Here is a 12,921-nt window from a genome sequence, read left to right on the forward strand (position 1 = left end):
TGCAGGTGCTATCATTGTCCGCTAATCTTATAATGGAGTGCATTGATTGGCACATGGAATTGGGAAATTTGGTCACACTTAATCTGGCTCAAAACAGATTGAAAAAACTAACTGGTTTGCGTAAACTCTTATCGTTAGTGAATTTAGATGTTAGCTGTAATCAAATTGAAGATTTGGAAGAAGTTGATAATATAGCCTGTTTACCAATATTGGAAAATCTACGCTTAACTGGGAATCCACTTGCGGGGAGTGTAGGTAATAATTTAGAAAATAAAATTAAATAAGAATTCATTCAAATAAAAAACATTAACAATTTGAATTTTCAAAGATTATAGACCGCGTGTTTTAGCACGATTCCATGAGCGAGCTGTCGAAATTTCACTTGACAGTGAACCAGGCACGCAAAACGAGTTAGATACTGCCTTAGTATTATCTGCCTTATTAAAATCAAAAATGCGACAAAACAATCGTACACCGAAATAACATTTCGCGCTGTGTGGTTCTGATTCCGAGTTAGCTGGTCGCCAAATTTTAGTTAACATAAAAAGGATTTTAAGCTAAAACGTGCGTATATAATATTTTTAATTGTTCATATTTTATCTTATGTTAAACAAATATTTTAATATTTCTTGTACAATTTTCGTTTTATTTGTTACTAGTGGTATATTTTGTTATTATATGTTAATTTATTTTAATATATTATTATCTTTGTGCAATATTACAATTACTAATTTTGGCTTTACATATATTATTATTATTATCTTTTATATAAAGTCAATTATAAAAATAATTATATAAAACAAAGTATTAAGTATTCGTATAAGTTACTCAAATTGATATTAAATTAAAATTTTTTTAAACTTTGCATTACGTATCTCCATTTCTCAAAATAATATAATTTTAATTAAAATAATTTACTGCGAAATTTCGCTTCTTAAAAATAATTTTGATTAGATAGAGTGAAGTGATAATGTATATATTTTATAATATTTTATTTAAATGAGCTATATAGCTATACAATAAAGCTTTAGCGTATTAAATGACAAAATATTTATATAGATGTTATTCACAATTTTAAGTCACAAACCCGATAAACGAGTAACACAGCAATAATGCAAAGCAAAAACAACAAAACATATTTTCTCGAATTGTTCCCAGCTTATCACTATGTATGTTTGTCGTTTACCAAAAATCGTGAATATCACTATTGTTTTATTACCAACTGAAGTCATTATTACTTAGGTTGGACCCAAGCAATAGACATAAAAATTAATTTAAAACGCATTTATTGCACGTTTTATTATAAAAAATATATTTGAAACAAAATGTTAATTTCAAAATTTGGGTTAAAAACATAATAAGTCCTCTCGCCTATTTTTATTACTACATTAAATTGAAATTTTAAAAACAACATTAAGACTGTAGGAATCAGTTGATATATGTAAATTTTCTTATAAACATACAAAACGAAAACAAAAAATTATAAAAACATTCGATTTCGGTATTATATTAAGGAAATATTTAATTTTTAAATGAATGCTTAGATAGGAAGTATGTTCCAGTTAATAGTAGCAATATTATTTTTAATATGTAGCCGTAATATAATCGTATAGTAATAAAAGTAAACGTATACTAACAATAATAATAATAATAATAATAATAATAATAATAATCGTATATAGAAACAAATTAAAAAAATTCTATTTATTTTGTTTTTGATTTTGAAAGACAAAACAATTTTATTAATGTTTTTATATCAAATTATAAAGCTAATGAAACATTTAATATAATGAAAATTATATTTTTATTAAAAAATATAAATATATATCTAATTATATAAATAATTTCTAAAAATCAATTCATAAATTTTGTATAAACACATGATTTCAATAATATTTCATTGTATTAATTATAATGAATACAATATATACACAAAATATAATATATGTATTACAAAAAATATAAAATTAAAAAAATCAAAATGTAAATTTTATATAAACAAACACTTTTCAAACATTTACCCAGTGTTTGTTATTTTTCTTTGATTGCATATGACTACAATTATAATATAATAAATAATACAAATTACAAGGATATATTAAAATATATTATTGTGACCACAGATGTTAATATCGTATCACAAGTACGTTTTGTCCTAGATTTGCATTTAATATTTGCTTTAATCGTTTTCTTACAAGGTGGTTGGTTTATATATAAATTGTATTGCATCAATAATTTTATTGCATCATTTGATTATAATGTTGTTGTTCGGCAACAGCGGCAGCGTCAAACATTGGTGTATGCACTTCACCTAAAAATTGTGGTGTTGCTGGCGGATTAGGATCTTGAAGTTCACCTATAAGTGGCATACCAATGTCAGGTTCACCTAAAGTATGTGGTTCCACTTCTGGCTGTCCGAAACCAATATTGTATTGTGTTGATTGAGTTGTTGTGGGAAGACTAGAAGTAGAATCTACAATATTTGCATAGTTTTGATCATTAGTTGTTAAAGTTCCTTGATTAGATTCCATAATTGGTGTTGCTTCTGTTTCACCAAATTGTATTGGTGTTTGATTATTGTCATTTTGTGGTTCTTGTTTTTCGATCTGCTGCTGTTGTTGCTCTTGCTGCTCCTGTTCGTCACTTTCAACAATATTAGAAAAACTTTGTTGCAATTCATCTTGGAAATTAGTACTTGCTGCTATTGCAGCCGCAGTTGCAGAATCTTCGCCATCGTTGCACCCTTCACCGTCGCGTCGTACTAATCCAAGCATATCTAACATATTTCTTTTAACTGTATTTTCTTGTGCCAGTTCCACTGTTGGATATGCTGATTTTTGTCCACAAGTTGCTAAATGATGTGCCATTTTATTTCCAATTGCTGTGGAAAAACCGCAAATGCAATGCATTTCATTTGGTAGTGGCAATTCCATTTCATCTCCTATGCCATTTGTACCATTGCAGCCAACGCAATGATCAAATATTGCACGTTCACAACAAGTTTTGTAGTTACATTTATTGCATTTCATAAACACACTAAAAAAAAGAAAATAAAAAAATTATTTTTTAGAACGAATAATATATTTATAATTAAATCTGTATACCTATAGTGTTCATCGTTTATTATTTCAGAATTGCACTCAACACAAATCGATCCTTCAATTAATGTACATACTTCACCAAATTTCTTTTGTATCGTAAATGGTTGAGGTTCACGATGATGTGTGCGTACCTTTAAACAAAATAAATGTTTATAATAATTAATTTCTTTATAAACTAAATCTTTAATATTATTATCTTACTTTTGGTGGTGATATCAATAATGAATTATTCAAAAGTAAACGTACATTCTGTGGATTTTTCGTAAAGCTCACATGGTGGTTACTGCTGTGTTGCTTTAGAGCACCTTGAAAGTGAAAGTGAAAGAGTCATATAAAGTTATTAAACCTTTACGTTTTATTTTAAACTAAACAAACAAAAAATTTACCTTTGTTTATAAAACTTAAGGCGCATTTTTGACAACGCATCTGTGGTTCCTTTCTACTGACATGTTGACGCAAATGCATGTAGTAATTATCAATATTGTTCATATTAATTTTTCCTTTATAAGAAAAGCGGAAAATCTGTGAAGCAAAAAAGCATTAGTGTTATCAGCATTTAATTTACTTTTCAATTATTCCAACTTACATCTAAGCAGAAAGGACATTGTAAGAAGTTTTGGTTTTTATGATCATCGTAGAAGTGACGTACAACATCACGATGAGAAGATGATCGATAACCGCATGCTTGACAATTGTACGGTAATTCCAGCATGTTATGTACCTTTTGAAGGTGTATGCTAAGATGGTGTAACGAATTGTGACGTTGCTGGCAAATAAGACAATGATAAGACGGTGATGATGATATTTTTGTTTCAGTCGGATGCATTAATTGACTATGCTTTGCCAAAACCGCCTCTGTTGGAGATTTATCTAGGCAAAACAGACACTGAAATTGATGATCTTTGCCATCGAGATTAATATGTGAGACTATATGCGTCTGAAGTTTTTCATTTGAATCAAAAGTTTCCTTTGTATCGCAAATAGAACATTGGACTTCCGTACTGGCAGTACTAACAACACCATTATTTAAAGTTGTGTAAGGGAAACTTTCGAAATTTTCATCATTGCCGTCTCGCACGCCATAATACATTTCCTCTAAACCTCTTAAATCATCATCTTCCTTTTTGATGGTTTTTATTTCAATTGGAGCTTTTTTTGAAGCTACAACACTAGCTTTCGTTGTGGGGGTATTTTTAGATTGAGTGGTCTTGACTCCAGTCGTAGATTTTTGGGTTGTAACTTTTTTCTCTGGTTTTTCATGTTTATCTGGTTTTTCTTCAAAAGAAGCTTGTGCTGCGATTGCAGCACTTCTGCGTTTACTAGTTGCTGGAGTGGGTGTAGGCACACGCTCCTTTTCTTTTTTACTAATTTTTATAGCGGGTTTCTCCTTTTCTTTCTCTGGCTGCATATAATCTGCTTCGTTAATAGCTGTAAAAACAATAAAGAACTTTATTATAATGGATGAAGACATTAAAAATGTGTATAAATAATTGTCATTTTCTCTAAACTTTTTATCTTCTTTGTAAAGGATGCTGAAGATTATAACTTGCTATAATAATTTTAAAAGAATTATATTATTTTACTCCCAGACAGCTTTTATTTTTTCCTATTACTTGCTTTATAAATTGCTCCGAAGCTATCGCTTAAAAACTGAAGGGTTTAAACAATTATGAACTGGTAACAAAAGGTGCGATTAAGTTCCATTAATTGAACTTGAATTGAAATCTAACAAATGGTAAAACCATTAAGACAGAATACGTCAATGAATCTTTAAACACAATACCAGAAAACTAATCAAACAACATCTGATTATAACAAAAAGCATAATACCAGTATTTAACACCTGCCTCTTCGGAGCTCAATAATAATTTACAAATATCTTAACATTCCACTTAAATTAGAGAAATAAAAACAGTTCATTTACAAGTCATTGGTTTTTTATTTTTAATTAATTTATTAATAATTTCATTCCTTAGAGACATAAATATTAAGATATTATGCTTTTTGTTTATAAAGAATATACAATAAAAGCTAAAAAGAAATACGATAACAATTTCTAATGTTAATAGAACGATGAGTAATTATTTAAAATACAGTAAGGATGTTTGCAATTTAATTGAATTAATTTTTATTATTAAAAATGACCAATGTATGTATAGCAAATAATTTAAAATTATATTAAGTAATATATTTCATTAGCATCACATTTACTGTATTTGTCATTTTCTATTATTTTTGTTGCCTTTTTATAGCTCTCAAGTTCCAAATCAATTAATAACATTAGAAATTATTTAACAATATTTGAATAAGAACTACACATTTTAAATGCTGTAAGCAACTAAATTACAATTGTAATAAATTTATTGACACTTTCATATGCTACTTTTTTGGAGCTTGACCAAGTGCTGTAAACAAAAGAAAAATGTATTTAATGGAATCCAATTGATACGTAACAACAATGTAGCAATTTAAAAGTTAACAATAATAAATTTACTAACGTTTTTTCAGACGCTTAGGAGTATTGTTTGCAGGCGTATCCTTAAAATTTGGTGGCAAGGGACTCCAGTCCTTAAATGGATTAGTTGCAACCTAAAAGTGTATGTCAAATTAATAAAATATAACCTATTTATGAATTTATAAATGTATACCTGATATAAACGCTGCGTTAATGTTTCATTTGTGTTCATACGTGTCTGTTCAGCAATATGTGCAGTTATGTTATTAAATGCTTGAAGAGCATAAGTGCCAAACTGTTCTCTCCAAACAAGTTCATCTAAAAATTGTTGTATCATCTGACGTGATAATAAAGATAAGGTATTTTGGAACATGCGTGGAACAATATGTCGCAAATAATCCATAACTGCGGAATTATTATGTTTAGCTGAAGTATCTGTGGCTGCTGCTTGTACAATATTTTTAAAACCCATTGAATGTAAAGTCATTTTATCAACCGTCAAATCAATTGAAATAATACTATCTTTATCTACCCAACGTTGCAACGGTTCTAATATAGTCTGGAAACGTTTCTTATAATTACGATCTGCATCGGAGACCGGTTCAACAGCGCGCAGTCGAATTGTTTTATCAGTAAAATCTAAAACTCCCAGAACTTCAACTTTAACTTGACGTTGTTGTCCGTCTTGAGAAGTAGTACCAAGTGATATGACACCAACCTGTAAAATAAAGAATATAATAATTAAAATGACTTAATTATTCAATAAATAAATATTTATTATAATACAAAATATAATTATTGTGTAATATAGAATTATAATTATAGATTAAAGGAGTTAGTAACAGATAGCATCTTTATTCCTTTCTCTATGTGCACCGCACTGAGAAAACATCGCAATCTACATCATTATTATTATGAATCTCCCTTCTTTTTTAAGTATGACAGAACCGACATAAGCAAATTTAACCTCCATAACTTAAATATTTTTTGGGTAATCATGTTTTCTATTGAATTGCTTAAACGGTCTTGCTTTGATTTACCTGATGATAGTGTTATTATAAAGATCTCTATGTATATCAGGGTATCTAACATATTAGGTATATGTTTATATATTTTCCAGGTAATCTTTTAAAATTTTTGCAGTTACTAGAACGTGGATTTAGTTGTCTTACTAATGATAGCCATATAGTAATGATGTTCTGACGAATATAGCACCCGTTTGAATATACTGTAGCACAAAATACAAGTCCACATCGAATGAAAATGAAACAAAACAATAATTCTAACCGCCTAAATTTGAGTTTCAACTACAGCTATCAAGATACTTACATTAAGCGGCCAATCTCTATTGGTCAGGACAACCGACGCTGTGTGCACTGACCCCCACCCATGGTACCAAATTTAAGTCTCCGATATGAAACTCACTTACTACCAATTATACTCCATACAGTACCATATGGTATTTATTGGATTTTAGTCGCCTCTTATAACAGGTCCAAAAACGACCGGATAAAGGTCTAGGAACCACTCGTCGAGTTCGACTGCCAAGTAAAACCCAACAGAGACTACACAAGCAAGCAGACATGCCTTACCTCGGGAATATTCAAACCCATATCTCGAAGGAGGAATTAAAAAGAGATGATATTACCTATATTACCTAGATTTATCATGCTTTCGGTATAGAATAACTTCTCAGCTAATCAATACGAATATGACTTAGTTCTGCACTTTAATGGTTGAGTGAAAGTCAAACGCAGGAATTTGCATTTCACAGAATTTCCAGGTGTTAACGGAATTTAATGTTATTCTAATTTACGGAAAAGGTTCAAACAAACAAGAACGTTTGTTGCATGTTATTTAATAAAGATTAAAATAGTTTTTTTACATTCGATATTATTTATAATTACAAAATTACATTGCGACGCATAAAATTTATATTGCTTTTCCTACAGAATATAGGAGTCAAATTATAACCAGTACAAATTATAATTGATAAACATATATAACACAATAGTTTAATAAAGTCAAATGGAAATACTGGATCCAATTTTTGATAATCGCAAAACAGATAAAATGGATGAATATTTAACTTTACACTAAACTATTTAGTATAAATAACATTTTACCCTTTTTGTAGCTGATTCAAAAGAGCTGTTTGCTCTTTTGTTTGAAGAAACAACAAAATGTTTTAGAAATTATATATACTTTTAGAAATAAGAAATATTCCACTTTATGTAGCATACCTCAAAATGAAAGCCAGGCATATCTCTGAAGGCTTTAAAATTATAAAAATATTTGGTTCAACTTGGATTTAAAAATTTGAAGTTGGGTAACAGAGGAGTATTCCTTAAAACTTTAAAATTACTTTTAAAGGTATGTAAACGGTTTTACATTACAGCTTTCTCAAGTTTAGTATTCCGTCTTGATGTTAATGCATTTTCTCTGAATCAATGTTGTCGCTATCAAAAGAATATTGTTTATGGGAGTACAATTGAAATTAAATACAGTAAGGGAGAGAAAATATTGAAACCAATCATTAAATGCGAGGAACATTACGATATATATAAGAGCGTACTTATGATAACTGAAGTTTAAGATTTTAGTTAATATATATATATTTATATATATATATATATAAATAAATATGCTTAGGTGTATATATGGAAAAGAAAAAAAAAACCATACCTCTACAAATTTTTCAGGTCCACCCAATTTTTTGGATTTTTGATGTACAGCTAATGTACAAACTGCACGCAACCAAGTATATACTCCTTTTATATATACATTATCTACTTTAACCCACTGTACAACGTTTTGAATGTTTGTTTGACATGACCAATGGTATATCAGTTTCAGTATACAAGATGGAGGATGCGGTGCACCTTCAAATATGGAACCATGAAACACTGATATAAATCGAGTTGGACAACATTCACTTATCCAAACATATCCACCAGTGTATGGAAATTTGGAAGCATCAGAATAAACACCTGAAATATAATTAAAAAACTTAATAAAATATTCAAAAAAAAAAAAAAATTATAGCCTTTTATATTTTATACCTAATTTAAGCTCACTAGTCTGATGACTTTCGCACTTTTGTTCTGCTTTCAACAAGCCTTCTTGAATAAGCCATTCCGTAAACTTATTTGGCGTCAACATCAACACTAACTTAACCTTTGAATCCAGCTTGCTACGAGTGGCAGACATATCTTTTGCTTTTAACCATGGTCTAGCCAAAACCACAAGCGAAGGAAAAGTTTTACCTTGCAGCTTCGTCTCTTTATTATCCTTTGAATCTTTACCATTTTTAGTTTCACTACCCACAACTAAACCACCAACTGATGTTGATTCCGAAGGTCGAAAACCAGATGCCGGTATTGAATTTGTAGATGCTTTTTCACTCTTACTATTAGCAGCTTTTTTATCGACAGTGCTCTTATTTAATTGTGGTGAACCTTTACCACTAGTACTGGTAGTTGCGGCTTTTTGTCGAGTATTTATAGCTGTTTTACTAGTGCTTGCAGAATTACTTGTACTTGTGGTTGATTTTTTAGTTGAAGTGATTGCTACACGCTTAGCCAATGGTATATTATCCTCTTCTTCGTCAGACGATTCCAAAAATACAAAATTTGGTGGACGTTTACGCCCACCACGAGTACCAACAGTAGGGGGCGGCGTAGGCGCAGGTTCGGATTTTGGCTGTTTTTTAGGAACTGTAGCTTCTTTTAGCTCTTGTAAAACTTTTCCTTTAAATGAATAAGCTTGAAAAACCTGTCCATTAAAAATTTCTTTTCCCTCGTTATTGCTTAGCGCACTCTTAAGAGCATTCTTAATGGCATTGTGTTCATTTGCAACTTTTTCATAGGCGGCCAATTGAGCCGCCGATAAATCATCGATCCAACACTCTAATTCTAGAGTTATATCACTTTTAGTTACACGCATTTTATAAAAACAAACATTAATGTTCTTATACGACCTCTTGTTAGAAAATGTAATTCCAATGTATAAAAATTACTTTTACTGAAATTCTACGTAATTTTCACGCACGATAATAAAAATGGCGATGCGTTATGTGCCGTATAAGGGTTGCCACGAAAAGTCATTTTTCGCGTCCTATGGTTGCAGTAAAAAGTAGTAGGCAAATTCGCTTCGCTCGAAAAGAATTTTAGTGACAAGAAATAAGCTGTCAACAGCGTACAAAAATTTTTTTTACAATTTACAAAAAATCCTGTATTTTGTATATATCACTGTAGTTTATTTTTTTAACATGATGAATTTATTTACTTATTATTTAAACTTAAGTATTTTTTACTTGAATTCTGCTGAGAAAAACTATAGCTCGAATGACATCTACAGCAAAACTACGGTATAGCATTATGTTTGTGCAGTGAATTATGATTATTATTTGTTGTAATGAAAGGATTAAAATTACGGATGCGGTTATACTGGATTTATTGTAATTAAAACGCTATATTGAAGATTATTTATACGGTAATTATATTCCATATGTGTCCAAACGGTTTGTATATAGAATAAAACGTTTTATATAAAATGAATTAATTTCTTTATAAAATGTATTTATTAATGGTATTTATTATAAAACAAGCAACAAATGAAATATATCCTTAAAATTACTACATACGTATACCACAAATACATCAACAAATTAATATGAATTTAGTACTAAAAAGCTTAGATAATGCATCACTGTATAGTAAATTGTACCGTTTGTGAATATTTTCAACAGTTTTTTCTATCGAAGTGCAATTAATGTTTATTTATTTTTTAGTTAAGTAATTGAGTACTTATGAAAGAATCAAGTGTGAGCAAAAGTTATCGTCATCATTCTGGACGAAGTTCACGTTCACCATCAAGAGAATATAGCCGAGAAAGAGATCGAAAATATCGTAGCAGACGGCAGCGTTCGGATTCACCTCCTCAACACTACAAAAAATATAAGAAATCCAAAAAATCAAAAAAATATTCCAGACGAAGTAGTAGCTCATCATCTTCTAGAAGTGACTCCAGTAGTAATAGTAGCAGTCGTGGAAGCCGATACTCTAAAAAATCTAGTTCTCGTTCAAGAAAAGTATGTTTACCAAGTTCCGATAGCAATTCTCACTCAGCAAAATCCATTGTGACACCGAAATTGGATTTATTAGATGCACAAGTACAGAAAGTATTAACTACTATTGAAGAAGACGTTTTTAAACCGCAGTCATTTTTAAGTACTCGCAATAGAGATGCTCCACCAAAAGCATCAACTTCTGAAAAGGTAATTATTGATCTCAACTCAGATACAATAACTATACCGAAGGCTGCAGACACTATTGAAGAAAATTTGGAACATGAATACTTTCATCCAAATGTAAGTTGCTGTTTAAACGTATCTATGCATATTTTTAATGAAAATTTATTTATTACAGTTTATTGGCGAACAAGAAAATAAAATCGAAAAATGGATTAAAAGATTGTATAATTATCGACAAAAATTTATTTAAGTTAATAAAGAATTAAGTACAATAAATATAAAGATTTAAAAGATATCCGATCCTGTTTTTCTTGCTCGAGTATAAGCTTCTGTTGCTGTTAGATTTTCAGCATCGGAAGGTTTAGTCGAACTGCCATCAGCATTCAATTTTCCATCTTTAAAGTCATCAATTATTTTTTGTGAATATATTGCATTAAAAAGATCTAAGCTAGTAAATTCAGATTGAACTACATCTGGTGCCCTATACGATACATAAGGCTTAAATTTGCAATCAGTTAAATCTGGAACGATTAATTCTGGTATCTTTTCGGGTATTTCTACATATTTTCCATTAACCATAATTCCAGTATCGCGTACACCTCGTTTATGCACAGCTACTGGTGGATTTGCTAGGGTCTTTTGTTGTTCTTTTACTGCTCGAGTTCCTCGCTTATTGTAAACGAGAAATTTACGAAAATTCCGTTTTCCCGCAAGTACTGCTGTTGTGGAAATTTCTCTATGCGGCACTTTGACAACAAATTTTAATAATTTCCGACAGTTTTCCATTGTTTTAAACAAAACTTTAACTTTGTTAAATAACTAAGGGGTATTTAACCTAAAATTGTTTTGTTATTAAAAAATCTAGTAACAGAGAGTGTCAAGTGTTGATAAAAATTTCCATCAGTTGTCACACATTTCAGTGTTGTATTTGCCAACAAAAAATTTTTATAACAGAAAAATAAATTTATTTCAATTAAACTACTTTCAAACAATTTTTATTTGTTATCACATGATATTATTTATTTAGTGGTTTTTTTTATGTAACGGTTTTTTTTATAGTTATTATAGGATAAGATTTGGCATACTTTTAATCAATTGTGTTTGCTTAAATTAAAAACAATTAAAACTACATGCGCATATGCATATATACACACCTGAAAATCAGTTCTTCGATGAGATTATGCGTCTATAGACATGAAAAACATGTAGAATATAATTCCTGCCGAAAAGTGTTATATACTCTAAATTTATTAAATTAATATTCACTTTAGATTTACTCTTGAACTGTCAGATCAAACGCAATGGCTTATATTATTATTAGCTGTTTATCGTAGCAAAAAATTTAACGTTGGTTGTAAATATTTTTAAATTAGCGTGTTTGGCATTCTATTTTAAGCAATCAATATTAAGGCAAATTAAAAATAAAATCTAAATAGAGTAATTTTAGAGTGAATTTTGATATCATAAAACATCTCTGCAAAATAATTATATATATATAGGTATATATATGTATATATAGAATAAAAATACAGCCCTACACAGAAATACTATATAATGCGTTTTGCTATGGTAGCCATTAACAAATAGACTTAAATGTTCGGTTAAAGCGCGATAAATGCCTCTGTATTAACAATTTAAAGATATTTATACAATGGTATTTTATTTTATAATATTTTCATATTTTTTACGAAATTAACTTTAGTGCCTTGTTCTATTAAACGTTTTTTTAATTTTCCTTTTTAATAGACGAATGAAAGTATGTTTTGTGTGCTCTGAACCAACAATCAGCATGGACACAAACCAGCTGACAAAAAACCAGCGAACCACAAAAGAGGTATTCTGTTTAATGAAACACACGTTAAGAAATGTTGAATTCAGATGACAAAGTATTATCTTTCGTATCATTAAAAGTTTTTTGGATTAAAAAAAATAGAAAAAAAAAAATAGAGAAAAAAATAGCAAAATTATTATTCTTTTTTATTGTATTATTATTTAGTTCAAAAAAACAACAATTGCTCAAGTCAATGTTTAAATAGATATAGATTTTTTGGACAAATTATTTGTTCCATATAAAACAAAATTAAAAGTCGTCGCTGAGAGTCACGTAATAT

The 12,921-nt window shown here is 29.4% G+C and overlaps 3 protein-coding genes across 6 annotated transcripts; 1 reads left to right on the forward strand and 2 right to left on the reverse strand.

The window, feature by feature from the left end:
• Nucleotides 1-13: 13 nt before the first annotated feature.
• LOC119680701 (ADP-ribosylation factor-like protein 6-interacting protein 4) lies at nt 14-11,060 on the forward strand. Of its 4 annotated transcripts, XM_038093644.1 has the most exons (4): nt 14-255; nt 329-564; nt 10,349-10,927; nt 10,986-11,060. In XM_038093644.1, exons 3-4 carry the CDS (start codon nt 10,367-10,369, stop codon nt 11,058-11,060), a joined length of 636 nt encoding a protein of 211 aa, XP_037949572.1. In that variant the 5' UTR covers nt 14-255; nt 329-564; nt 10,349-10,366. The 4 variants fall into 4 exon arrangements, with proteins under 4 accessions (XP_037949572.1, XP_037949574.1, XP_037949573.1 ...); XM_038093646.1 differs by lacking the exons at nt 14-255; nt 329-564 and adding an exon at nt 9,842-10,078; XM_038093645.1 differs by lacking the exons at nt 14-255; nt 329-564 and adding an exon at nt 9,842-10,050.
• LOC119680674 lies at nt 2,044-9,795 on the reverse strand. The gene is made up of 9 exons (XM_038093610.1): nt 8,619-9,795; nt 8,242-8,546; nt 5,750-6,274; nt 5,600-5,690; nt 3,688-4,529; nt 3,488-3,623; nt 3,303-3,406; nt 3,105-3,232; nt 2,044-3,036 (listed from the first exon to the last, which is right to left on the reverse strand). The coding sequence occupies exons 1-9, from the start codon at nt 9,499-9,501 to the stop codon at nt 2,238-2,240; spliced, it is 3,813 nt and encodes a 1,270-aa protein (XP_037949538.1). The 5' UTR covers nt 9,502-9,795; the 3' UTR covers nt 2,044-2,237.
• Nucleotides 11,061-11,075: 15 nt separating the features above from the next.
• LOC119680707 (39S ribosomal protein L41, mitochondrial) lies at nt 11,076-11,735 on the reverse strand. Its single transcript, XM_038093653.1, has one exon. The coding sequence runs from the start codon at nt 11,594-11,596 to the stop codon at nt 11,096-11,098; it is 501 nt and encodes a 166-aa protein (XP_037949581.1). The 5' UTR covers nt 11,597-11,735; the 3' UTR covers nt 11,076-11,095.
• Between the last annotated feature and the right edge of the window lie 1,186 nt (nt 11,736-12,921).

The sequence above is a fragment of the Teleopsis dalmanni genome, chromosome 2 (assembly GCF_002237135.1).
Source record: "Teleopsis dalmanni isolate 2A chromosome 2, ASM223713v2, whole genome shotgun sequence".
NCBI lineage: Eukaryota > Metazoa > Arthropoda > Insecta > Diptera > Diopsidae > Teleopsis > Teleopsis dalmanni.

Bases quoted from the DNA above. Each gene is read 5' to 3' on its own strand.
- LOC119680674 (XM_038093610.1), bottom strand. From the start codon at position 9,501: ATGCGTGTAACTAAAAGTGATATAACTCTAGAATTAGAGTGTTGGATC. The intron at 5,691-5,749 runs GTATACATTTAT...ATACACTTTTAG, and splicing joins TAACGCAGCGTTTATATCAG to GTTGCAACTAATCCATTTAA. The intron at 3,037-3,104 runs GTATACAGATTT...TCTTTTTTTTAG, and splicing joins ATAAACGATGAACACTATAG to TGTGTTTATGAAATGCAATA.
- LOC119680701 (XM_038093644.1), top strand. From the start codon at position 10,367: ATGAAAGAATCAAGTGTGAGCAAAAGTTATCGTCATCATTCTGGACGA. The intron at 10,928-10,985 runs GTAAGTTGCTGT...TATTTATTACAG, and splicing joins ATGAATACTTTCATCCAAAT to TTTATTGGCGAACAAGAAAA.
- LOC119680707 (XM_038093653.1), bottom strand. From the start codon at position 11,596: ATGGAAAACTGTCGGAAATTATTAAAATTTGTTGTCAAAGTGCCGCAT.